The sequence below is a fragment of the Equus quagga genome, chromosome 13 (genome assembly GCF_021613505.1).
Source record: "Equus quagga isolate Etosha38 chromosome 13, UCLA_HA_Equagga_1.0, whole genome shotgun sequence".
Classification (NCBI taxonomy): domain Eukaryota; kingdom Metazoa; phylum Chordata; class Mammalia; order Perissodactyla; family Equidae; genus Equus; species Equus quagga.
In genome coordinates, this window is record NC_060279.1 from 79,819,530 (window position 1) to 79,845,717 (window position 26,188).

The window sequence follows — 26,188 nt, forward strand, 5'->3', positions numbered from 1 at the left end:
CAAGCCCAGAGTCTCATCTTGGATTGACAACCTGCTAGAGAAGAACCTGGTTCACAATTTCACTCCAGTGAGAAAACACAAAATAACAACCAGTCTTAACCTGTTGGTCAGTTACTGCCTGATAAGAAGCTTTTTATAAGCCATATTTGGTACCTTCGCAGAGAAAAATTAACAGGTTTATTCCCAAAGATTCACCATTGGTGTTTCTCAAGGAAGCACCTACAACTCTGAGAAGGAAACCAAAGGTGGTGACAGGTCAAGCCAGACCTCACTCCCGCTCCCGTTACCCATGCATTTTCTCTTCCAGTGTGCTCTGTGCTCTGCTGGCTATGTAGGACTCCGCTCCTTGCTCCAAAGACTCGAGTAAACTAATGGAGTAGAGGGAAAGAAGGCGCCTTGGGAACTACAGATGATGGGGCTGTTTCAGGTCCAGGGAACCCGCAAGTCAGACGCTGGAAGCACACAGGCGTGGCTATGGATGTGGACACAGCATCAACAACTCCACTGCTCACTGGCTGAAATCATGAGCAAGCAATTTAATCCGTGTCTCGGTTTCCTCGTCTGTAAACTGGGAAAAGCCACTGTCCTCCAGGGCCATGCGGAGCACAGGCGAGTGCTTGGTACACGGTACACACTGGCAATTGTAACTAATGACAGCGTCCCACCCCCTTCAGTCAGTGACTGGGGTTTAACGATCCATTTCAAATTACATTTGCACGGTGCTTTACTTTCATACGTTATTTTATTTAGAGCCTCTAACTAGCCTCAGCTGAACAGATGGTATTATTTCCACTTTACGAACGAAGGCAGGGCTGAGATAATCCAAAGACACACCCTCGCTGGCATGTTTTGCCAGCCAAACCTCCAGGCAGGGCCTCCAGCTGGGGAGCTCTCAGGACAGCCACAGGGTCAGCACGCTCTCAGTGAACAGACTGACACCGACTCTATCCTTCTGGGGATAAAATAACTCCACCTTCCAAAATAATCCATGAACAAAGGAGTCTTGCCCTTCCCTTGTCTAAAAGCTAACTCAGTCTTAAGGATAAAGCCTCAGTATTTCTTCAAGGCCTGGAGATCAGCTCAGGAGGGTCAGGGGACATGAGAATAAACCTGGCCAGGAGCAAGGGCTGACTTGCTGGGAAGAGCTCGACTGTGGCCTTCACAATGACGGGGAGAGCACTCGAGCGTCTGGGTGAAAGATGAGGGCAGCAAGATGATTTCAGCAGTAGCACCCTCGCTAGTAAAAAAGTAAAAGGACACAAATACAGAGGTGGAAAACTTGAACAACTTTGAAAATTTCTGTCTTTAACTTTGAGTAAACACTAAACTGTATTTTCTCTGGTCTCATTACAAAGCTTCTTATGGAAAACTCCAGTAAAAAAGAACAGTTGGAAGAAGTGAAAGTCACAGAAGAAAGATATAAACCCACACACTACATAATCAAAACGAATAGACAAGGAGCCTGAGGAGAGGCAGCCTGCGTTGGGAGGGGCTCCAGGTATCTAATAAGGTAAGAGCCTTTCCCTATAACTCCATGCCGACAAATAGAAAGCTCAAATCCAATATGTGAGAACTAAATGTTCATTAATCACAAAAGCAAGAGGACTAAGCAAGTCCAGTTAAAAGACAGTTCATCAGACTAGAATGGAAAAGGTACCTATGCAGCTCAGGATGAGTGAGGGATATCTAGAACACAAAGCTCCAGAAAGATCTAGAGAAGACACCCCAGGTAAACACCAAGCAGAAGAGCCATGGCTGCTGCATTCATATTGGACACAGGCCTGAGCCAAAACACAACTCACGAAAGAACATCAGTCACCATAACAGTAAAACGCAAAGGGGTGTCGGGGGGGGGGGAGAGAAAGAAGACAGTCCCAAATATCTACGCACAGAGTAAGACAGTCTCAAAGTAAAGAGCAAAAGTGACCGAACAGGGAAAACAGATGCAGCCACACTCACAGGAGTCAACCTTAAAGTACCTTTCAGAAACCAATGAACGGGCCAAGGAGACAACCCCACCACAAATGAGAAGATCTGAACACAATAGCCAGCTTGATCCAATGAGCACATACAAAACATGCCAGCAAATAATTGCACAATGCCCACTCTCTTTAAGGACACAAGGAACAGACAGCCATGAAAACTAACCCCACACACGTCCAGAGCAAGTCTAAAAACTCTGAAAGTACCAACCTCTCACACCACAATGCAGTTTGGAGGCGGAAGGCAGGGAAGACCATGAACACTTCCATCTGAGGGTAAGAAATGCACTTCTAAGTCCAGCATCAGAGAGGAAATCAGTGGGAATTAAAAATCTTCAAAGTGGGGAATGACAAATGCTACAGAGTCAATTGGGAAATCCAGGTGAAGTGGTTCTTAGAGGGAAATGTATTTACTTCCAGAAGGCGTCCCAATAAAGAGGTTAGAGATATCAGAATATACCCAAAAGCACAGGAGGGAACCATGATGAAGGTAAGAACATGAAGTAAACAAAAAGCAAACAAGTCTGGTGGGTGTTTGTTTTAAACAAGCCATGAAGCAGACAAGCTAAGTGATGGAGAACTAGCTAAACAACGCAGCAGGAAGCAGGAAGGCAGGTGACCATGTGCAGCCACCGGCCAGACCCTAACTGGGATGAAACACTAGGCCCCAGAGGTCTTTCCATAGTGGAGCAGGAGACGAGACAGAAGCTTACTCAAACAGAAAGACGACAATCACTGATGGAAAAGAGAGGGGAGTTTATAAAATCAATAAACACATATTATACATTCATATCAGTCAGGGTTCAATCAGAGACACAGGTACATATTAAATAGGCACTATATATTAAGAGATTTATTGCAAGGTATTGGCTTTCAGGATTGTGAGGGCTACCGAGGCAAGTCTGAAAGCAACCTGGGGCAGCACTTGGGCTCTGCAAGTCTCAAGGCCTCATCACAGACAGAACCGGGCCGCCCACATCACCAAGGATGATCACCTTACTCACATCACTTACTTACTCACTGACTGTACCGCAGGTCCTAGACAGTGCAGAAGACAAGAAAAGGGAAGAGAAGGTATACAGAATGGAAACGACTAAGTGAAACTGTCTTTATTCACACTGGACATAAACATCTATGCAGAAAATTCTATGGAATCTATTTTTTTTAAAAACTACTACAATGAGTTTAGGAGCCAGCCTGGTGGCGCAGCGGTTAAGTTCGCACGTTATGCTTCTCGGTGGCCCGGGGTTTGCCAGTTTGGATCCCGGGTGCGGACATGGCACCGCTTGGCAAAAGCCATGCTGTGGCAGGCATTCCACGTATAAAGTAGAGGAAGATGGGCATGGATGTTAGCTCAGGGCCAGTCTTCCTCAGCAAAAAGAGGAGGACTGGCAGTAGTTAGCTCAGGGCTAACCTTCCTCAAAAAAAAAAAATACAATGAGTTTAGCAAAGTTGCAAGATAACTCACTATTTTTAAAAAATCAAATTGTATTTCTATACACTACCAACAAACAATAGGAAATAATTTTTTTTAAAAAAATACAATTACAATGGTATCCCCAAAATGAATTACTTAGGGATAAATAAAATTTGTGTAAGGCCTCACTAAACAAACTTGATTCTATATTGATGGTGATTCTCTCCAAATTGATCTATAGATGCAAAACAACCTCAATCAAAATTCCAGCTGACCCTTTTTTGTACTAATTGATGAGTCGATTCTGAAATGCATATGGAAATGAAAAAGGACCTAGTACAGCCTAAACAATGTTGAAAAAGAACAAAGTACGAACACATACACTATCTGATTTCAAGACTTGCTCTATCCTACAGTGATCAAGACGGTGTGATGCTGCATGAGGACGACCCACAGACACACTCAACTCATTTTCCACGAAGGTAAAACCACTGAATGGAAACAGTGATCTTGTTCACAAGTGGTGCTGGGATAAGTGCATATCCTTTTGCCCAAAAAAATGGACCTTTAACTTTATACAAAAATTATGTCAAAATGGACGACAGAACTGAATATAAGAGCTAAAACTACATAACTTCTAGAAGAAAACATAAAGAAACATCTTTGTGATGCTAGGTTAGACAAAGATTTCTTAAGACACAAAAAGCATGAAGTTTCTAAGAAAAAAATTGTTAGCTTGGACTTTACCAAAATAAAAATTTGTGCTCTTCAAAAGATACTGTTGGGGCTGGCCCTGTGGCCGAGTGGTTAAGTTTGCGAACTCTGCGGCAGGCGGCCCAGTGTTTCGTTAGTTCGAATCCTGGGTGCGGACATGACACTGCTCATCAAACCACACTGAGGCGGCGTCCCACATGCCACAACTAGAAGGACCCACAACGAAGAATATACAACTATGTACCATCAGGAGTTTGGGGAGAAAAAGGAAAAAAAAATAAATAAAATCTTTAAAAAAAAAAAAAAAGACACTGTTAAGAAAATAAAAAGACAAGCCACAGACTGGGAGAAAATATCTGACTAACATAAATCTGGTAATTGATTCTCTAAAGTACAGAATATATAAAGAACACTCAGTAAGACAACTCAATTTTTAAAAATGGACAAAAATGACAGATATGAAGGAAGAGATACTTCACCAAACAAGATACAGAGATGACCCAAAAGGCGGGCAGGGGTACAGAAAAAGATAACCAACCTCATTTGTCATCAGAAAAGAGGAATTAAACCCACAATGGAATACCACCAGAGAGCCACCAGAACGGCCACAGCTAAAAAGACTGACAATAGCGAAGGACGGTGAGGATGGAGCAAGTGGGACAGGAAGCTAGAGAGCCACTTTGGAAAACAGTTTGGCAGGTTCTTTAAAAGTTAAACATTCTCTACCATATGACCCAGAAATCCCAGTCCTAGTTATTTACCAAAGAGAAAGTAAAACATATAGCCACACAGAGTTTTGTATGCAACTATTCATAGCAGCTTTATTCATAATAGTTAAAAATTGGAAAATATGCAAATATCTACAATTGTCAATTGGAAAAACACATGACTTACGTATCCAGTGGAATGGCATGCTGAGTGAAAGAAACCAGTCACAAAAGACTTCACATTGCATGACTCTACTCATATTAAGTTCTAGAAAAAGAAAACCTATAATGACCCAAGCACATCAGTGGTTTCCTGGGTCCAAGGGATAGGAGGAGGATTTTGACTGAAAAGGAGTCTTTTTGGGATATGGAGATATTCTATGTCACGACTGTGGTAGTGGGACATGACTGTACTGATTCTGTTAAAACATATCACATTGTACACTTAGAACTGTTGAATTTCATTGTATTTAAAGTAAACCTCAGCAAAGCTGAGAAAGAGAGGGCAGGAGAGGATGTAGAGACAAAGATATGACCATCACCACTGCAGAGGGAAGCAAAGAAATGAGGTAGCAGCTAGCAGTAAAGTAGGGTTGGATTTCTTCTGTAAAGAGGACAAGGGCAGCATGTTTGCAGGCTGATGAGAGCATCTCACGCACGCCTGGGGGAGGGGGCAATGGGGAGTGCTCCTGGAAGCTGTGTCGTTCAGGGAGTTGGGAATGGTGGCATCCAGTGTCCTGCGGGGCAGCAGCGTCAGCAGGAGTGGATAGAGGGTGGCTTCGGTACCCAGCAGACAGCAGAGCCCGCAGGCACACTGGGAGGAGCACAGAGCTTCTCTAGAGTCAAAGTGCCAGCAATTCCAATGGCTGCCTCAGGGGATGGGGCAAGAAACTGCTGCAGAGCAGGAAGGAGGCCAACTTGTCCTGCAAACCTGCATTACGCCCCACGGGAAATAACCAATTCTCCTAAGTTGACACATGCAGTCACACTTAAAGAGGATCATATCAAACTTTTCAAATGAAGCACTTGATACAATCTCTTTAACATGTCTGCAAGTTAAATTATGGACACCTGGGTTCTTTCTATGTTTTTGCCATTACAAACAATGCTGCCACCGGCGTTCCCGACCTGTGTCCACAGGCACACATGCATGGGTTTCTCTGGGGAACCACACAGTGTAAGATTCCATGATGTGACATGTCCAGAACAGGCAAATCCATACAGACAGAAAGTAGACAAGTGGTCCGCTTAGGGTTGGGGGGAAATGAGGAAGGAGGATGAAAGGGGGTGGGTTTCTCTCTCAGGTGATGAGAATGTTCTAAAATTAACTCTAGTGATGGCTGCACATGTATCTGAATAGACCAAAGACCACTTTAAATGGGTGAAGTGCAGTGTGTGCAGATTATATCTCAATAAAGCTGCTATTTTCTTTAAAAAGCATGAAACAAAGTTCGTTAGGGATGGACTACAGGACAAATACTAGGATTTGTCCAAGGGACTGGGCCTCATGACAGCCTTGTGCACATGCGCCCCAGACCAAGCTCGGAGGCTAGGCATGCAGGCCCAGAGTGGCCTTCTCCCACTACTCTCTGGCAGACAGCACACCTCAGCACGGCCCCTGGACAACGTGCGCCCAAGACCCCAGTGACTTGTTATCTGTGCTGGTCAGTGGGCAGCAGAGCACTTGCTGGGCACAGAGGAGCAAGCACAGGAGTCTCACACTGTTATTCGAGCTGCTCGGCAAAGACAGCACAGGAGAAAACATTGCCATCATTCTGGGCGGCTCTCATGCGAACAGTGAGGTCTGTGGTCAGGGCTGCGTTCCGCTGACCCAGCCTATCCAGACTACATGCTGCAGCTGACCAGCCCAGAGTACAGCTCCGGCCACTCCTCAGCACAAAAGTGTCCCATGCTGGTCCTTGTCCACCAAATGACCCAACCTGGCATTAAGAACCCCCATCGACGTAGCTTCCGCCTGCCTCTGGGAATGTCTGCAGCTCAGCCATGCAGGTTTACTGAGCACGTCTCGTCCCTGCTGCAAGCTGCACACGTTCTGTGCACGGTTCTGCAGGACAGAGCTGAACTGGCACGGACCCCCAGGCCTCTTCCACTCGCTGCTTCTTCCACTCAGTGGTGTGTTTAAGCAGAGGAGACCATTACAACAAAATTATTTTTAAAGTCATGAGTTTGAGGAAAGGGTATGGAATAGTTAAACCTTAAATATTTAAATACTAACTTTACTGGGTCTACTTACTACATTCTAACACTAATGTAAAATTACAGCACAAGAAAAAGTAAACTGGGAGCTTTCACCTGTCTCTACAGCATCTCAAAGGGTGAGTAAGAAAGACTGGCAGGAAGATTCATCACAAATGAACACCAGTCTCAGGGAACTGGTCACACATTTACGTAACATAACGTTTCTGAGGACCAGCCACACAGCAGACAGCACCAGCCCTTCAGCGCTGAGACACCAGAAATCAAGACCCAGCCTTTGCAGCCAAGCATGTGCTACCTGGGCCACAGGACATCAGACCACAGGGAAGAGCTGGGGCAGCGAAGACCCCCTGCAGGCTGTGCGCCCTGGTCTTTGACAGCTGATAGGTCGCACCCAGGGGCACACTGCCCCAAAGCACTCCGACCAGGGAGCTATGAGTCAAGACATTCCCACTCCTGCCCCACCCTCAGGGTGTACTAGCCATGCCATTTCACTGATTTTAAAGAATACACTGCAAGGGTGGCAGACAAACACACCCTTGCTCATTCAAGTCTTCTCCAGCAGGCATCTTCACAAATTAATTTTACATGTAACGAAGTCTGCACTGAGCCAAAAAAAAAGTTTTCGTTGAAGCACAGTATCTCTCTCTCTAGAATTTGAAAAGCCTCCTTTTTCTCCTCACTCTGAATTTAAAAACAGAAAACTCTAAGAAATGACTTAATGACAAGTCGCCAAACATAAAGTGCTTAAGACAATCAATGTTTCAGCAAATGGAATCTTCTGAGCAGCACTTACTCTGGAAAGCCAGCCAGCCTCCTGCACCAGCAACCCCACCCCAGGTAAAAGGCCAGAACCCTCACAGGTTGGACGGAGAGCAAGGTGTACCCAGGCAGCCCTCTGCTCCTCCTGGATGGAGACCTGCTGCAAGGCTGCAGGGATCTGAGGTCTGACTCGTCTGCTGGGCATTCTATCATCAAAGGATGGTGAGGACGATGCGACAAGCTCCCATCTCCTAGTTCCTCTAGGAAAGAAAAGCCCCAAAGGTGGGAGGGGAGCAGGGGTACAGACTCTCAGAGCCCCGAGGGGGGTTCACAGAGGGATGCGCTGAAGACTCACTAGAATGCAAGAAGAAAATATTGGAACAACATGCTTTGTTTTCACCTAAAAAACCAGAAAAAATCTGACACAGTCTTCGTCGGAGTTGCCTCGGTTTCCTGCTTCAACAGTGCTTGAACGGAACCCGGCGCTCGCTCCCCGCCCCGGCCGGCCACTGAGTCAGCCCTCCTTCACCTCCTCACAGCGCCGCCCCGCCGCCGCCGCCTTCTCCTCTCCTCAGCCGCGTTCCCCTCACAGGTGCGCCAGAACTACCACCAGGACTCGGAGGCCGCCGTCAACCGTCAGATCAGCCTGGAGCTCCACGCCTCCTATGTGTACCTGTCCATGTCTTTCTATTTTGATCGCGATGATGTGGCTTTGAAGAACTTTGCCAAATATTTTCTTCACCAATCTCATGAGGAGAGGGAACATGCTGAGAAACTGATGAAGCTGCAGAACCAACGAGGCGGCTGGATCTTCCTTCAGGACATCAAGAAACCAGACCACGATGACTGGGAGAATGGGCTGAAGGCAATGGAGTGTGCATTACACTTGGGAAAAAATGTGAATGAGTCACTATTGGAACTGCACAAACTGGCCACTGACAAAAATGACCCCCACTTGTGTGACTTCCTCAAGACTCATTACCTGAATGAGCAGGTGAAAGCCATCAAAGAATTGGGTGACCACGTAACCAACCTGCGCAGGATGGGGGCCCCTGAATCTGGCATGGCAGAGTATCTCTTTGACAAGCACACCCTGGGAGACTGTGACGAGAGCTAAGTCTCAGGCCAGCTTCCCCCAGCCACCGGGTGACTTCCCTGATCCACCGAGGCAGTGCATGCATGTTGGGGTTACCTTTACCTTTTCTATAAGTTGTACCAAAATATCTACTTAAGTTCTTGGATTTGTACCATTCCTTCAAATAAAGTAATTTGGTACCCCCCCCCAAAAAAACTCAGAAAAAATCAAAACGATGCCAGCTCTTCCCAGGTAAACGGGCATGGGCTGTGCGTGGAGTTGCGCATGACCTCCAAGCCGGTGCCGGGTCTTAAGGAGGAGTGAGGGGCAGCAGACCCCACCTGCTCCCAGCTTACTCTCAGCCAAAACCACAAAAGGGAGGCGCCAACATGCCCTGTGCTAGGATGAGCTTTCCTCAGCCGGACTGTCTGCCTAAAAGACTTAATCAAGGTTAACCAGAATTCAGTCAAAATTATCACCTGTGGTGAACTTCCCCTCGGTATAAGGTGTATGCTCTACTCCTGAAAATTACCTTTCCCAGCTATGACACGAAGCATCAAAATAAACTCAGAAGCAGACCTGCAAATCACAGCATCATCAGTGTTAAAACAAGGTATTTTAAAAACAAAGTTTTTGTTCCATTAATAAACAAAGTAAAAAGCAAAGATGCTTATTTTTACTTCATCTTGGGCTAAGCAGACATGCAAGGGGTGGGTAGTTTCTTCACCAGCTGGGGCACACAATCATCTGTCCACAGTGAGCGACTGTGCTCCAACACGTGGCATGCGGAACTATGAAATAACCATGAAATAAGTGGACGGAGGCATGACTGTTCTCATCCTACAGCTAGGAGACCAGGGCTCAGAGACATGACCTGACTTTCCCAAGATCTTAAGAAATGGAACCTGGAGAAAACCTGAAGGCCTCTGCCTTTAATTCCTGCCTAAATCCTCCAAACCCAGGAGAGCTAGTGTTGTTAGTGAGGACCTGCCTGAGTGCTGGGCCAGAGCAGGCCTACAGAAGAGAGAGAAGAAATGCATCAGCAGGTCCAGGCCAAGAGCCAGCCCCAAAGTCAGACAGATCCCCACCCAGTGGAGGGATGGCAGCTGTGTAAGCGCACGTGATGAGCCTAAACAATTCAAGGCCGCCTCACATTACTACTGTAAAGAGCAAATAAATGATTGTGAAAGTATTTTGAAAACCTTACCATGAACTGTTGCTTTTCACTAACAAAGCGCAGTAATTTTTCTCAAATTTCTGATTCTTATCATTTTAAAAATATAACATTTATAGATTTCAGACAAAGAACAAACTATTTCAGGTTTTAAAAAATTATTTGTTACTGATTCTCAACAAGTCCAAAGGAGACATTTTTTGTCACAGGAGTAAAGTGGAAAGTTCCAGAGATGAACATGACAGGCTTCTCCAGGCCATCATTGACTGAACAGAGGGAAACTGGGTGTCACTGCCTTGTGCTTAGAAGAGGAAAGAGGCTGAGGGAGCTGGAAGAGGCAGAACGAGGTCCAGCAGCCAGAAGGCATTAAGGAGAGTGTTCCAATGAGACACTGCTGGTTCAAATGCCAGCTCTGTAAAGAAGGTACTGGTGCAATTTTGGGGATCTCCCCCCAAAGGACAGTGCAAGTGCAAGTAATAAGCAGCAACAAAAGCCTGTGTGTCATCTCCCAGGCCCTACAGTCATCATCTCCATAGGCCCAGGATTCCTGCCACTGGTGGGTCAGCTCCCAGGCCAACTCCGATTGTCCTGGGGGGCTGGCAGGCTGCTCTGTCAGGACAGCAGGTCCCAACGCTAACAGTTCAACATCGAGCTCTGACATCTTTTATTCTAAAAATTTACCAGAAAATAACCAGAGGGCAGAGATAGGAAGGAGGATGCGTTTGCAGGAGGGACAACGGAGACAGACAGTGGGAGGGAAGACACTGGGAGAAGAGGCTCTGACAGGTTCACATGTGCACCTCCAAAAGGCATGATGGGTGGCATGAATAAACTTCCTTTAAACACACCGGTATTCACCTTCAATCCATGGATCTGGTGAACGAGTCGCCATGCTGTGAAGGAAAGACTGTGCTGACCATGTGTCTTGACTGGCTACAGGAACCTGCCGGTGCCCATGGGCACCTCACAGGGGACCAAGTAACAGGTGAGAGTGTGGGGAAACTGGAACCCTTGTGTGCTGCCATCAAGAATGTAAAATGAGGGGCCAGCCCACTGGCCAAGTGGTTAAGTTCACGTGCTCCACTGAAGCGGCCCAGGGTTTCGCAGGTTCGGATCCTGGGCGCAGACATGGCACCGCTCGTCAGGCCACGTTGAGGCGGCTTCCCACATGCCACAACTAGAAGGACCTGCAACTAAGATACACAACTATGTACGGGGTGGGGGGGGGGCCACGGTTTGGGGAGATAAAGCAGAAAAAAAAAAAGATTGGCAAAAATTGTTAGCTCAGGTGCCGTTCTTTAAGAAACAGAAAAAAAAAAAAAAAGATTGGCCACAGTTGTTAGTTCAGGTGCCAATCTTAAAAAGAAAAAAAAAGAATGTAAAATGATCCAGCCACTGTGGAAAACAATATGGCAGTTCCTCAAAAAACTAAATATAGAATTACCATCTGATCCAGCAATTCCACTTCTGGGTACACACCCAAAAGAATTGAAAGCAAGGTCTCAAAGAGATATCTGCATTCCCGTGTTTAGCAGCATTATTCACAATAGCCAAGACATGGAAGCAACCCAAGGGTCCATCAACAGATGAATGGATAAACAAAATGTGGTATATGCATACAATGGAATATTATTCAACCATAAAAAGGAAGGAAATTCTGACCCATACTACAACATGGATAAACTTTGATGACATTATGCTAAGTGAAATAAGCTAGTCACAAAAAGACAAATACTGTTTGATTCCACTTATGTCAAGTATTCAGAGTAGTCAAGTTCATAGAGAGAGAACAGTAGATGGGATGACAATGGGGCATTTGTAATCACTGGCCATCACAGGCCATTCTAGCCAGGCCTCCTTCCTCTCTGTCTTCCTCCTCCTTTCCCTCCCACAGGATGGCCCTCTCCCAGCCTGGCCTCCTCTCTACCTGGTCAGAGCAGGAGCAGACAGGCCAAGAGAGGACCTTTTGCACCCATGCCCCAGGCACTTTGGTCTCTGGTCCTCACCAAGGTGACCCCTGCAGGAAGCCGAGAAGAGGCTGTGCCAGTCACAGAGTAGACCTGCAGAACCCTCGCTGGCATTCAGGAGTGCAAAGCAGCAATGCCCGGGCAACTACGGTCAGCCCCTTCTGGACTAGCTCTGGGGAGTGCCCGAGGCCAACTCTAAGTAGCAGAGCTGTTTCTGCCTGTGGTGGTCATGCAGGAGCAGGTGTCTTTGTGGGGATGTGGGAGGTCAGCTTCTCGGCTGGGAGGCTGCAGGTGAGCACCCCGTCAGAGGGCAGAGCAAGGAGCAAGTGGGAGCCAGTGGAACTCGAAGAGGGGGCCCTACGGAGGCACCACCAGGAATCGCCACCCTCCCTCAGTGAGGCCAGGACTTCCGCGGCTGCAGGCTGATGCCAGGACCCCTCTCCTGGTCGCCCCAGAAGCCCACAGGAGGGGTGGGAGAGCTGGCTGCTCCATTTGGGACCACCTTTCCTCTCTTTTCTTTTGTAAGGAACATTGGAGGGGCCAGCTCCGTGGCTGAGTGGTTAAGTTCGCGCACTCCGCTGCAGCGGCCCAGGGTTTGGATCCTGGGCGCAGACATGGCACCGCTCATCAGGCCACGTTGAGGCGGCGTCCTACATGCCACAACTAGAATGACCTGCAACTAAGATATACAACTATGTACAGGGGGGTTTGGGGAGATAAAGCAGGAAAAAAAAAAAGCAGATTGGCACCTGAGCTAACAACTGTTGCCAATCTTAAAAAAAAAAAAAAAAAAAGAACATTGGAGTGAACATAATGAAAAATGTTAAGTACTTGAAGACACAAATCAGGCACAATTACTATGCTCAATTTCTGAAATAATCTTTAAAAATGGTCCTGTGACTATGTCCTTTTCTGTTTATGAATCCACCTCTTCTCACAATCGTGGGTCCTGGAGGGCAGAGGAGGTGTGTTCCCTCTAGGCCACACCACCCAGCTACTATGTGTCTCTCCCCAAGCACCACCAAGAACAGCCACACCTACAGCCTTGGGCCCTAGGAATACTGACTCCCTTGCTGGTTTAACTATGGAGAAACTGAGGCCCCAGATGAAACTTTTAACCTGTAACCTTTGTTACAGGTCAAAGGTGTGACTACTACTAACAACCAGGGCTGCAACGTGCACCCCAGGGGCCTTGATAAACACCCCCTGTGCAGGGCAGATGCTGGGAACAGCCTGGACTCAGGCCTTGGGGCAGCCGGGTGAGCTCTTCCTCTCTGTCAGGCACATCACAGCTGCACATCCCCAAGACTTCCACGTTTGTAAGTGTGCGGAGCTTAGCAACAGTGCAAGGAGCAATGCAGACCAATGCCTTTTGTATTTGCATTTGTGTTTAAATACTGGTACCAAATTACACTCTGCTTTAGTCACCAGGCATCTGAGAATGACCTCTGTAAGACCTTCCCCTTAATGGTCGTATGGGCCTTACTCAGAGGTCCTGTTCAAACTCAAATAGGTGTTCAGAAAAATAAAGAACACAAAAAAACCAAAACACTTGAGCTTCTGAAGATAATGCTCTCAACAGCAGGAAATCTAGACATATATTCTCTAAACTGCCTTCTCTTAAGAAGAGAGCTGGCAGGTTCCAGTGGCTTTCGTGCTGGGAGGCTGGGCTAGGAGGCTAGCCCCAAGGCTCCAAGGATGGCTTTCTACATACTGCACTCTTGCTCCTCGCACGTCCTCAAAAGCTGCATCTCACAAGGTTATGCTCTAAAGTCAAGGAAGGTGAAAAAGAAACGAAGGCCTTAGACAATGGAGAACCAACGAACCCAACAACAAAATGTTCTTCATAAATCGAGAGGGTTCAGTTAGTCTGGACCGGTGCCACCTGCAGCCAACTTCAGAGACGACTCAAAAGCTCCAGATGTGGTGTCCTGCACCTGAGCCAGGATGCTTGTAACAAATACAAGAAAGATGCATGAAGCAAGGCATGTGACAGTCACGGGGCACCATTCTCCTCATGCTTAAAGTTACAGATTTAGCCTTGGTGTTTTGTTTTTTGTTTGTTGTGGGTTTTTTGTTTAAGATTGTGGAAGATTATTCATAGCCATTTTAATTTCTGCTAGTAAAAAAAGAACTAGTTCAATAAAAATATAGATGCCCTTAAATCTGTTCTGTTATGTCTCACAAACTACTTTTCCAAAATACTACAAAGGGATCAAATACAACACACAAGGAAACACTGGTAACTTCAGGAGCAACTGCCCATGCTTGTTGTGTGCGGACTTCACAGGTGAGAGAAAGAAGAGAGCATCACTCCTTCCATTTGTGAAGCAGCATCTGAATGGTTATCAACCAGTTCACGAAGGAGAAGGAACTGGCAAGCAACCATTACAAGATCCGAGTTCTTCACTGAGAGCAAACGTCTTCTACATCCACGTTGCCAGTTACTCACTGAGCAAAGTGTGCCTCTGCTTCACACGTTAGCTTTCCAAAGTCCTTACACATCACTGCCACTGTCCTCACCTACAGAACTGCTCCTGAAAACACGATCTGGAAAACAGGATCACAGACGTGCCCCTGCCCTCCATACACCGTCGGTGCCTCCACAAAACAAATGCTACATGCAGACGGGTCAAGAATCCTCTTTTTATTTTTAGTGAAGACCAAGTAAGATTCCCATGGAAGCCATTTTCCATACAACTGAATACAATTCAACTGCGTGAACACCTGGGCAGAGCTTCCCCAGGAGGCAAGAAGCTGGCTTCCTGGGACCCAGCAGAGACCCCTAGCCTGCACCTGGCTTCTTGTGCTACTCCCGCCTCCTCTTTTTGGTCCAGCAGCCTTGACTGTTCTAGCAAATCCTACACTCTGACCTTTGGCTGCCAGCCAGAACTGTTATTAATGGCACAAAGGCTTCTCATTTCAGCCTCTTCTATGTCGGCAAAGGCTGTTGTCTGGCTCTCTCCTGCTCCACACTGAACCTGCAGCTGGTATGTAATTTCATAGGAGGCACCTTCATCCATCTTCATGTCCTGTGGTATGAGATGTTTACATTTTAGTCTTGCTACATTCTAGTGGTACAGAAAGAAGGGGGGTAGCACGCACCACATTCTTGTGTAAAAGCTACAAAACCCGAAAAACAAAGCGTCATAGATACCAAAATTAGCATTACATATTTTAATCAGCTGATAAACACACCCGTGATGAATGGTATTTAAGATATGTGTGATGAAATCCTGAAGAAGTATACACCTTAAAATCTTAAAATATTTAAAAGATTAAAGGCCCCCCGACCCATTTTTGTTACCTGCATTAGCCAAAGTCAGTGCTTTCAAGAATTACCATCCCCTCTGAATACAGTGGCAATGCAGCATCAGTGCCAGGAAAGATGGCCCAATAGGTACAGCTTCCCTCAAGACAAAATCAACCACACAGAGCCTGGACTATCTGTCAGCAACATTCAGCTGCCTTATCCATCATGCAGGGGCTCCCTTTTCACACACATTGTGTGTATTATGAGACTACGGAGAGAAGAGGGAAAGATTTAGATCCACCAAATACTCCTGTTAGTGCCCACAAGAAGGATCTAAGTTGTAAAATATCAGGTCAGTCACAGCATGAATCTCTCAGCTGTACAGGTAAGGTTTGCCCATCTCAACACAGTCAAAGGTACCTCTACCAGAGCAGCCTCGTATCTGGACTCTGGCCATGCGACGTGGGCTCATGGAGTCATGGAGAGCATCCTCAAAGCTCTCGTCCAGCTCGCACCCAGAACAGAACCGCTTTCAGTCTCCACAGCACAGAGTGGATTATTCCAAGCCTGGGCCCCTGCCTGTACTGCTACAGCATGCCCCACTTCCCTGTGAAGGCCCCTATCCCAACCCCCCCACCACCACCACCTCCCTCAGGCCTTGCCATTCTTCCTCAAAGTCTGAAACCCTGCTCCAGAAAAGCGGAGAGCCCGCCACAGTTATCCTGAATCATCATCTCAACAGTCTCTGCAGGAAACCCTGCAGAATCGCCATTCCTGCCCTCCAGGAGGCCTGCCTGGGGCAGCAGAGCTCTCCCCGGGCAAAGTTGTTCCAGTGAGGGATTAGGCGGAGGCGCTGGGGAGTTACCACCTGCACTTCTCTGAGTGTCAGCAAAATCCCCAAAGCAGCATGAGCTGCTCATTCAGGCCCAGTGACCATCTTTGTCAATTCAACTCTGAAACGAAGGGTTTGATTTTGCTTATTTATGTTCCAGAGTCACATCACGAAAATATTAACAAGTGTTGCCTACTTTGGTTGTAATAAAATCTGAACTAGTCAATACAGTATCAGGGGAAATGCCCCAGACCGAGAAGGCTCAGTTGGGCAGGACTGAGGGCAGTGTGCACCTCACTATTTAGAACCAAATCTAAAACGTGCAGTTACAAAATGAAGTAGATAACACACAAGCCTGAATGAAACATCATAAATACTCGATAAATGGAACCTAAATCCAAGTTGGGAAAATACATCTATCAATATTTATTAAAAACATACAATACTTCTAGGTGAAAGAATTTAGTCAGAAATATGTAAATTTTCATTCTGATTTTTTTCATTTGCTCTATAATGTGAAGTATTCTCTAAATTCACCCTGTAATTTGACAACGCATACCAATGTGCTACTTATGCTTAAACGCCAGGCAAGGATTAAGACTGAGTCTTGCAAAGTTTTGAAATCTCTACAGGAAAAAACCTAGGTAGTTCACAATTCTGTGTCCAGAATTTAGGGAAATCAACTCAAATTTTCTTCTCATACAATTAAATTCTGGTGCAATCTCTGTACCAAGCCTAGCTCACTACTCACACACACACACGCATCCTGTGTAGACTGGATAAAGGCCACAAGATCCCCAACTCCTCCTACGGAGCAGGGAGCCTCTTTCCCCAGCATCTGGACACCAGAGGCCCTCGTGGAACGCTCCTGCACCCACATGGGGAAGCTGTGGCCAGACCAGGAGATGAAAGTCTCGGCCAATATACCAGCTTACTGTCACCTCATGGGTGACCCCAAGCATGACCAGAAGAAAAACCACCCAGGCAACATAAGAATTATGAGAAACAACCAAACATTGTTTAAAGACATTAAGTTTGGGGAGGGTTTTGTTACACAGCAATCAACTGATATACATCTCATTCAGGATAAGATCTACTTTGAAATATGGAGAGCATGTATAAGATGCTACTTAAACACACATTTAACTCTGAATACAACAATGCCATTAGATCTAATTTTCTTCCCAATATCCCCCTCCTCCTTTCTGCCCTTAAAATGGCACCGAGAGTAGCAGTCAGATCCTAAAGCATCCTCGTGTTCCCTGTGAGACTGCCAACGGTACTCAAAATGACACAATCCTGTCTTGGCTCCTTGATGGGAAAGCCTCTATCAGCACCTCCTGCCACTCTCATCACACTGCTTCCTCGTTATCCTCAAAATGCTGGGCAGCAGATGCCCAGGGGAAAAGCGTTACCAAATGCTGAAGACTTGTGAAACCCTTTTGTATGAATCAAAATGAACAAATACTACATTAATTCTCAAATTTCAGCGTGGAAGTCACATTCAAAAATCTTTCCCAAAATTGGATGCTGTGAAACTTCTTTTAATAAGTAGCAAGTCTGGAAGCCAAAACAATCAAGATCTAATAAAATGGTCTCAAAAGTGTCAAGCATCTCCTTTCACTATCCACTTTCTCATCACAGACGCTGTTTGCAGTCCTTTCTAAGACGCTGTTAATTCAATTATTCAAACAGCCCTACCAGGGACGACAATTTTGTTGGCTGGTTGGAGAGCTGAATTCTAGACATGGCTGAAAGAGCTGGCAGGAGGGGAAGTTCCAGAGCAAACAACTGGTTTTTAGAGAAAAGATGTGTAAATGAAACTTCAGAAACCTCAGATCCCATCTGATAACAACACATACTTGTGAACCCCAGGACCTCTTATCACGTATACCAAATACTTGGACCCTAATGCTGAAGCACATACAAGCTTGTAAAAATCTATACATTTTTTAATATATGATAAATAAATATATATTTCTCCAATATCACTTGCTTAATATTTCCATCATAACTCAGTAGGTTCATGAAAGACCCATGCAGAGTTCTGATGTCAAACAGCATAAAGCTGAATTATTTATAGGGAAAAATGCAAAACACAAAATACACAACCATCCTTCAGTTCAGAAGAATGGGAACATCTGAGCATGGCCAGGTGTGTACTGCAGAGCATCCTGCACAGGTGGAGTGAGCCCCACAGGGGAGGGGCCTCTGCTGCGCCCCTCACGCAGGGCAGGGTATCTCGACTGCACTGGAAAGACACTTTGCAATAGAGTAGCTACAGGACTTTTTGAAACTGGATTTCAAAAAGGTTCTGAGCTCTCCCATCTCATGCGTGCCTTAACAGTCGAGAAGCAGGTGTGCTCACTGGAGAAAGGGAAGAGCAGTGAGCCAGCGGTGCAGGGCACTTGCACAACAACTCCTGCTTAGTGTCCAGAGACATGTAAGGAAGGCACTGAGGGGAGTTCTCAACAGAAACCTGTCTTCATGAGAAATTGGCTTCAACTTGCCTAGAACCAGCAGACTCCTGTTAAAGACTGCAGCCTCGCCTAACCCAACTCCTTCCCTACATCTGCCACGGCGGTGCTGCAATATGCTGAAGTCAGAGGCACATCTGTGACCTAAATGGGACAGAAGCCACAAAGCAACTCCCTGGAGCAGGCTCGGCAGTGCTCACCAGGCCGTGGTTCCAGGAGGCTGACCCCTGGAAAGGGCCAGACAGCAAATCCTTTAGTCTTTGCAGGCCTTGTTGTTGTGAATAACCTTTAAAAATGTCAAAACCACCCTTAGCAAACTGGTCATACAAATACAAGCAACAGAATGCCAGCCCACGGCCTGTGGCCAAACAAGTGCGTGCGCAAGGACAGTGAAATCACACAGGCCTGTGAATGTCTCCAAGCTTGCTGTCTAACACCTGACACAACTCCGAGTGCCCAAGTGCATGTGGGGTCAACATTCTCGTGAAGTGGAGTAGTGCTTGTGGGCGACGGCTCTGGCTACCTGCTGATGCCTGAGCCAGCCAGCCAGGCAACTGCTTGGGCCAGCCAGCCAGGCAACTGCCTGGGCCCCTCCTCTGCAGGGTAAGCCTGGAGCTGCTCGCTTCCACTTCCATATGGGCAAAGGAACCCAAGGAAACCAGGCGTGGCTTCAGCTTTCAAACAACCTGCAAGTGAATGTGCAGCTGCCCATAGCAACCCACAGTGCTCTCTCAGGGAGCCCTTCAGCCCAGTTCCTCTGACTGGCCCCTCCTGGACAGTGCCGCCCCAGCCTGAGGAGTTCACTTGCTTCCAGAGGCCTCCAGAAATCCTCCATGGAACAAAACCTTCTCCGTCAAGGAGGCCCCCAAGCAACTCCAGGTGGCAAGAGCTGCAATGTGCTCACAGCCTTGGGTCAAGTTCTACACCCGACATCCTGAGTACCACCGGTGACCACGCATATGCGTGCTGCTGCCGCCCCTCGCCCCTCCCCAGCGGCCACCCTCTGGAAGGCAGAGGCTCTGTCCTGCATGTCCGTGGGTGGGTGCCACCACCACCAGGCCTCAAGATAAGTACGTGGGAAAGGAGTCTATGCTTAGAAATGCCTCCTAGACACACATCGTATACCACTGTTCACTCCGTATTCTGGATTAAATCCAGTCATATTTGAAGGAAAAGACATAAAACAGTGATTCAAAGCAAGAGAGCCCTTTTAAATTCCCTCTTTTTTTCTTAATTAAATACAAAAGGAAATGGATTTCGTTGTGTTGGTCTTCGTATTATTCATTTGTTACCGCTGCACCTATTCAGGACCCGGCAGGCAGCTCCAATTTAAATATCTACTCCATAGAAACTGGACTTGCAGTAACTACTCCCAGTATCTGAAGAGGCTACGTTTACATGGTTTCTAGTTTTGTTCACAGTGCCTACACTGTTCAGCGGTTTGAACAATAAGTCCTAAATCAAACCAGCCTCCAACATACTCTGTCCAAATCTGCCTTTTCCAGGCTCTTCTGTGCAGCACTTTCTCTTGCTCTAAAGGACAATACATGACAATGAAAGACCACAGAACAAGGGATGGTAGGACAGTCACAGAAGGTCCTCCTGGCCTTCCTGAGGTAAGTGGACGGTGTGCAGGAATGTAGGCTTTCCATCCAGATGGGGGCCCCAGAGCAGAGAGGAATGCCCAGCAGGGAGTCCATTCTTCTTCCCACAGGTCCTGAGCCACCCCAGGATGGACTCTCACTGTTCAACTCAACCCTGAAGCCTCTTCTAGAACAGGCACGACCCACAAGATCAAAGCACAAGTACCCCAAATTCAGCAGGTTCCCCCAAAAGAGAACATAAAATTCTCTCATCTCCAAAGGGTTGAATCAAAACAGAGAGCAGAGTAGCAATTCCACTCCTGGGTATGGGCCCAAGAGAAACAAAAATACACACCCACACAAAACATGTATGCTAATATTCACAGCCACACTACTCACAATCACCAAAAAGAGGAAACAATTCAGATGTCCATCAACTGGATGGAGATGGGTAAACACAACATGGTCCATCGACACAAGAGAATACGGTTCAGACATAAAAAGGAGTGAAGCACTGACACAAGCTACAGTGTGGCGGAACCTCGAAAATATGATACTTGGTACAAGATGCCAGACACAGAAGGTCCCACAGTGTGTGATTCCACTTACATAAAATGTCCAGAACAGCAAAATCCACAGGGACAGAAAGTAGATTAGTAGTTGCAGGTTATAACAGGATAATCCTCGTGGTGATGCAACTGTTTTAGTGTCTTGACTGTGGTGCTGAATACAGGAAGCTACACCTGTGAGAAAGTGCACAGCAGTAAACACGCACACAACTCGGTAAAAGCACAAGCGTGCAATCACTAAGATCAGAGGGTTTCACCATGCTGATATCCCATCCCAGTGTGATACTGCTCATAGTTTTGCAAAATGTTACCACTGGAGAAACTAAGTGCAGTGTACAAGGCTCTCTCTGTATTGCTTCTTACAATAGCGTGTGAATCTACACCAATCTCAAGAAAACCAACACACATACATACACACACACCAGGTGGGGCCAGCCCATCTCAACACCCCCAGCTGAGGGCTGCAGCTCTGAGAGGCGGGGGCCTGTCCCCCAGCATGGCCTGGGCAGAGCCCATGCTCACATGACCACATAGCACACCTTTCCTAGACTCCAGTCCCATGAAAGCAGGGCAAGAGATGAGCCCTTTGAAGCAGATATGGTGAAAAGGGCTTGGTGGTCAACAGATTAAAATCAGTAAAACCAGCTTCTCTTCCTGTCCAAGAATTCTTGCAGGTACTAGAATAGGCACGGGTTTCTTCTCAGGACTCAGCACGCTCAGGCTGAGAGGACCTCATGTTCTGAGGCAGCCAGTATACGTCTCCATAGCAGCTCTGAGGAAGTGTAACCTGGGCGTGAGGACACACGTGGAGAAGTTCCCAGAAGGGGCTATAAGCCACAGCGCAGCCCAGAAGTCCCATCTGACAGTCTGATTCCCTCTGATCTATGGTCACTCTGTGGGGCGGTGGCTCCAGTGCACCCCAGCCCAGGGAGTGATGTCGAGTCCCTGCACAGCCCGGCCAATCTCTCTCCAGGGCCACCTTTGTCCCCACCCTGGAGCCCCAGCAACATCCTCTGCCCAGAGTGGATTCTGCAGACCTGAAACCTCCCACTCCACCATGCCAGGCAAAATGGTAAAAGGCTCCTGCAACCTGACACACATGAGCCGTGGAGCCAGTTCCTCCAACAAAGGGCAGAGAAGATCAGGAGGCAGTTTCTACCTTCAGCACAATTCCTACTTCTACTACTAATGAAACTGAACCCACTGAAGCCCAGAGGTCACCCAGCTGAGTGTGGCAGCAGAGGCCCCCTTGACTCACCCGACCTCATGTCCTTTCACTGCTGGACGCAAATGTGAAAGTGAGATGTAATCAAGGACACCATCATTTCAAGTAAGGTTTCCAGGATTTTGGTTAAAGAGACTGCCAAGCATGGTAGCAATGTCGCCATGCGCCTACGACAGCCCCCGGACCCACTCCTGTTTACCCCATAGCTCTGCACACCACGAGAAGAGCCAAGTGAGAACTCTCTGCTGCCGACTGCCCCTATAGGCCTCTGACTACACGGCTCAGCTCCAGGATTCAGTCTCCCTATTCAAGGAAAATTTGTTTGGTAGTGAGATTATTGGCCGCCCTATCTCATGACAAATGAGACTTACTGAGAATTGAAAACTGCCATGGAAGAATACAACACATGTCCTTGAGCTTTTACAATGTACCAGGAAGAGTACCAGGCATATCTCACCTTAGGGCACTTCACAGAAACTGCGTTTTTTATAAATTGAAGAATTGTGGCAACCCTGCATTAAGTCTATCAGCACGATTTTTCTAATAGCATTTGCTCACTTCGTAACTCTGTGTCATATTTTGGTAATTCTTGCAATATTTCACTTTTTCATTATTATTCTATCTATTATGGTGATCTGTGATCAGTGATTTTTTTTTTTTGAGGAAGACTGACCCTGAGCTAACATCCGTGCCCATCTTACCCTACTTTATATGTGGGATGCCTGCCACAGCATGGCGTGCCAAGCAGTGCCATGTCTGCACCCGGGATCCGAACCGGCGAACCCTGGGCCGCCGAAGCGGAACATGTGCACTTAACCGCTGCACCACCGGGCCGGCCCCTGATCAGTGATCTTTGACGTTACTATTCTAATTGTTTTGGGGTGCCACAAATTGTGCCATATAAGACAGTGAACTTAATCGTTAAATGCCAAGCATGTTCACACTGCTCCACCAACCAGTCATTCCCCCATTTCTCTCCCTCTCCCTGGAGCTCCCAGTTCCCTGAGACACAACAATATTGAAATTAGGTCAATTAATAACTCTACAATAGCCTCTAAGTGCTCAAGTGAAAGGAATGGTCTCACATCTCTCACTTTAAATCAAAAGCTAGAAATGATTCAGCTTAGTGAGGAAGGCATGTCAAAAGTCGAGATGGGCAAAAGCTAGGCCTCTTGTGCCAAACAGTTACTCAAGTTGTGAATGCAAAGGAAAAGTTCTTGAAGGAAATTGTAAGTGCTACTCCAGTGAAGACACAAATGATAAGAAAGTGAAAGAGCCTTACTGCTGATATGGAGAAAGTTTTAGTGGTCTGGATAGAAGATCAAACCAACCACAACATTCCCTTAAACCAAAGCATAGTCCAGAGCAAGGCCCTAACTCTCTTCAGTCCTATGAAGGCTGTGAGAGGGGAAGAAGCTGCAGAAGAAAAGTCTGAAGCTAGCCGAGGTTGGTTCACGAGGTTAAAAGAAAAAGGTCATCTCCATAACATAAAAGTGCAAGGCGAAGCAGCAAGTGCCAATGTGGAAGCTGCAGCAAGTTCTCCAGAAGATCAGCTAAGATAACTCATAAAGGTGGCTGCACTAAACAACAGAGTTTCAACACAGGGGAAACAGTCTTATAATGGAAGAAGATGTCATCTAGGACTTTCACAGGTAGAGAGGAGAAGTCACTGCCTGGCTTCAAAACTTCAAAGGACAGGCTGATTCTGGGTGAGGGGCTAATGTTGATGCCAATGCTCATTTACCATTCTGAAAATCCTGGAGCCCTTAAGAATTATGCTAAGCCTACTCTGCCTGTGCTCTACAAATAGAACAACACAGCCTGGATGACAGCAGATCTGTTTACAAAATGGTTTACTGAATATTTTAAGCCCACTGTTGAGACTCATTGCTTAGAAAAAAAGATTCCTTTCAAAATATTACTGTCCATTGACATTGCACTTGGTCACCGAAGAGCTCCGCTGGAGGTGCACGACGAGATTAATGTTGTTCTCATGCTGCTAACACAACAGCCATTCTACAACACATGGATCAAGGAGTAATTTCAACTTTTAAGTCTTATTATTTAAGAAATATATTTTGTAAGGCTATAGATTCCATAGATAGTGATTTCTTGATGGATCTGGGCAAAGTAAATTGAAAACCTTCTGGAAAGGATTCACCATTCTAGATGCAATTAAGCATATCTGTGATTCACAGGAAGAGGTCAAAATATCAACATTAACAGGAGTTTGGAAGAATTTGATTCTAACCCTACGGATGACTTTGAGGGTCCCAGACTTCAGTGTAGGAAGTAACTGCAGATGTGGTGGAAACAGCAAGAAAACTAGAATGAGCAGTGGAGCCTGAAGATGTGACTCAGCTGCAACCTCACGATCAAACTTGAACAGATGAGGAGTCGCTTCCCACGGACGAACAAAGAAAGTGCTTTCTTGAAATGGAATCTACTCCTGGTGAAGACGCTGTGAAAACTGTGGAAAGGACAACAGAGGATTTAGAATATTACATGAACTTCGTTGAGAAAGCAGCAGCGGGGTTTGAGAGGATTGACTCCAATTCCAAAAGAAGTTCTACTGTGGGTAAAATGCTATCAACAGTGTCGCATGCCACAGAGAAATCGTTCGTGAAAGGAAGAGTGAATTGAGGCAAACTTCATTGTTGTCTTATTTTAAGAAAATGCCACAGTCACCCCAACCTTCAGCAACCACCACCCTGATCAGGCAGCCGCCATCAACATCAAGGAAAGACCCTCCACCAGCAAAAAGATCACAACTCGTTGAAGGCTCAGGTGATGGTTAGCATTTTTAGCAATAAAGTATTTTTTAATTAAGGTATGTTCTTTGTTTTTTTAGACATAATGCTATTGCACTTTAATAGACTACAGTATAGTAAAAACATTATCATATGCACGGGAAACCAAAACCGTGTGTGACTTGCTTTGTTTCGACATTTGCTTTATTGTGGTGGTCTGAAATGGAACCCACAATATCCCCAAGGTAGGACTGTACCAGGAACACAGATTTACTTTCATTTCCACCCAAAACTCTTTCACAAATACTCACTTAAGAAAGGCATATGTCACCAAAAGGCAGGTTGAACATGACACCAAACTGAGCTATTCCCAAGAAAGAGAAGAAATACAGTATACAAGAAACAAATTAACACTGCCACTGTCAATTTCACAGTCTGGTATAGCTGAAATCCAGCCCACCGCCAAGAGATGTGGGATGTAGGATGCTGTGCACCCAAGCAAGCCCCATAGGTGGAACCAACCAATGACAGAGCACACGGGTTCCCTCGAAGTCAGTGCACACTGTCTACAACAGCAGAACTTCTCTCTGGTGGCCAGGAAGCGGGGGGGGCAGGGGGGGGCGGGGGGCAGTACACAACTGAAACCTGGTTCCCCACCAAGAAGGAACTCTCCAGGATGACCAAGCAGCACAAACTCTATACCCACGGCACCCCAAGACTGAATTACTAACAGTTCGCATCACGACGCATAAAGAGGAGAGGGCAGGGCTTCCAGTGCACCAGGAGGACCAGCACCGTTCCAGCAGCCTTGTTAGGTCCATGGCTCCACCCCAGATGGGCATCTGTGATGCTCACACACAGAGCTCCTCCACAGAAACCAGAGTCATGTCAACTGCAGGTGTGCCAAGCGGAAAAGGAAGTGCATCCGACAGCTAGTGTGAGAGTCCACTGGCATTCCCATATCCTACAAACCGGTTAGCCAGTCCATTACACAATGCCAACAGCTGGTTTATTGAAAACCATTCTTTAAAAAAAATCCTACCAGAGTTCTAAAGGTGGAACCAGAGGGGTGGAAGAGCACAAAGGCGGGAGTGAGCATCTGCACTGAACCCAGGGGTCCTCTCCACTGATTCCTACTATGAACTGAAGGCCCCACAAAGACTACTGATACTTGACTCTCACCCAAATAAGAGATTTTAAAAACTCAGTTCTATGAAAAATTGCCACTAGAGTTTACACTCTTAGGAGGAAAAGAACAAATAAACACATAGCAAGATACAGTGTAATACGCGAAGTCTAAGAAAAAAGCCACACACACTATCCTTTATGAAGAGGATGAGGAAGCCGCCCTCAACCACGGTGCCACCTGCACACCATCCTCCAACCTTCTTCGAGAGGATATGGGACCTGCTGTGGAGCACCCACTGTGTCCACCTGCAGCGAGGTGGTCAGCTCGTCTTTGAGGGACAGAGTCAGAGACAGGT

General features: G+C 46.6%; 2 protein-coding genes across 12 annotated transcripts in view; one reads left to right on the forward strand and one right to left on the reverse strand.

The window, feature by feature from the left end:
- ANKRD11 (ankyrin repeat domain containing 11) overlaps positions 1–26,188 on the reverse strand; it is a 213,829-nt gene that overhangs the window by 67,073 nt on the left and 120,568 nt on the right. The gene's annotated exons all lie outside the window — the stretch shown is intronic.
- Positions 8,272–8,931, forward strand: LOC124250235 (ferritin heavy chain-like; the record flags this gene model as incomplete). The annotated part of the gene is made up of 1 exon (XM_046682064.1): positions 8,272–8,931. A coding segment is annotated over one exon (645 nt), but the record flags the coding sequence as incomplete, so codon positions are not given.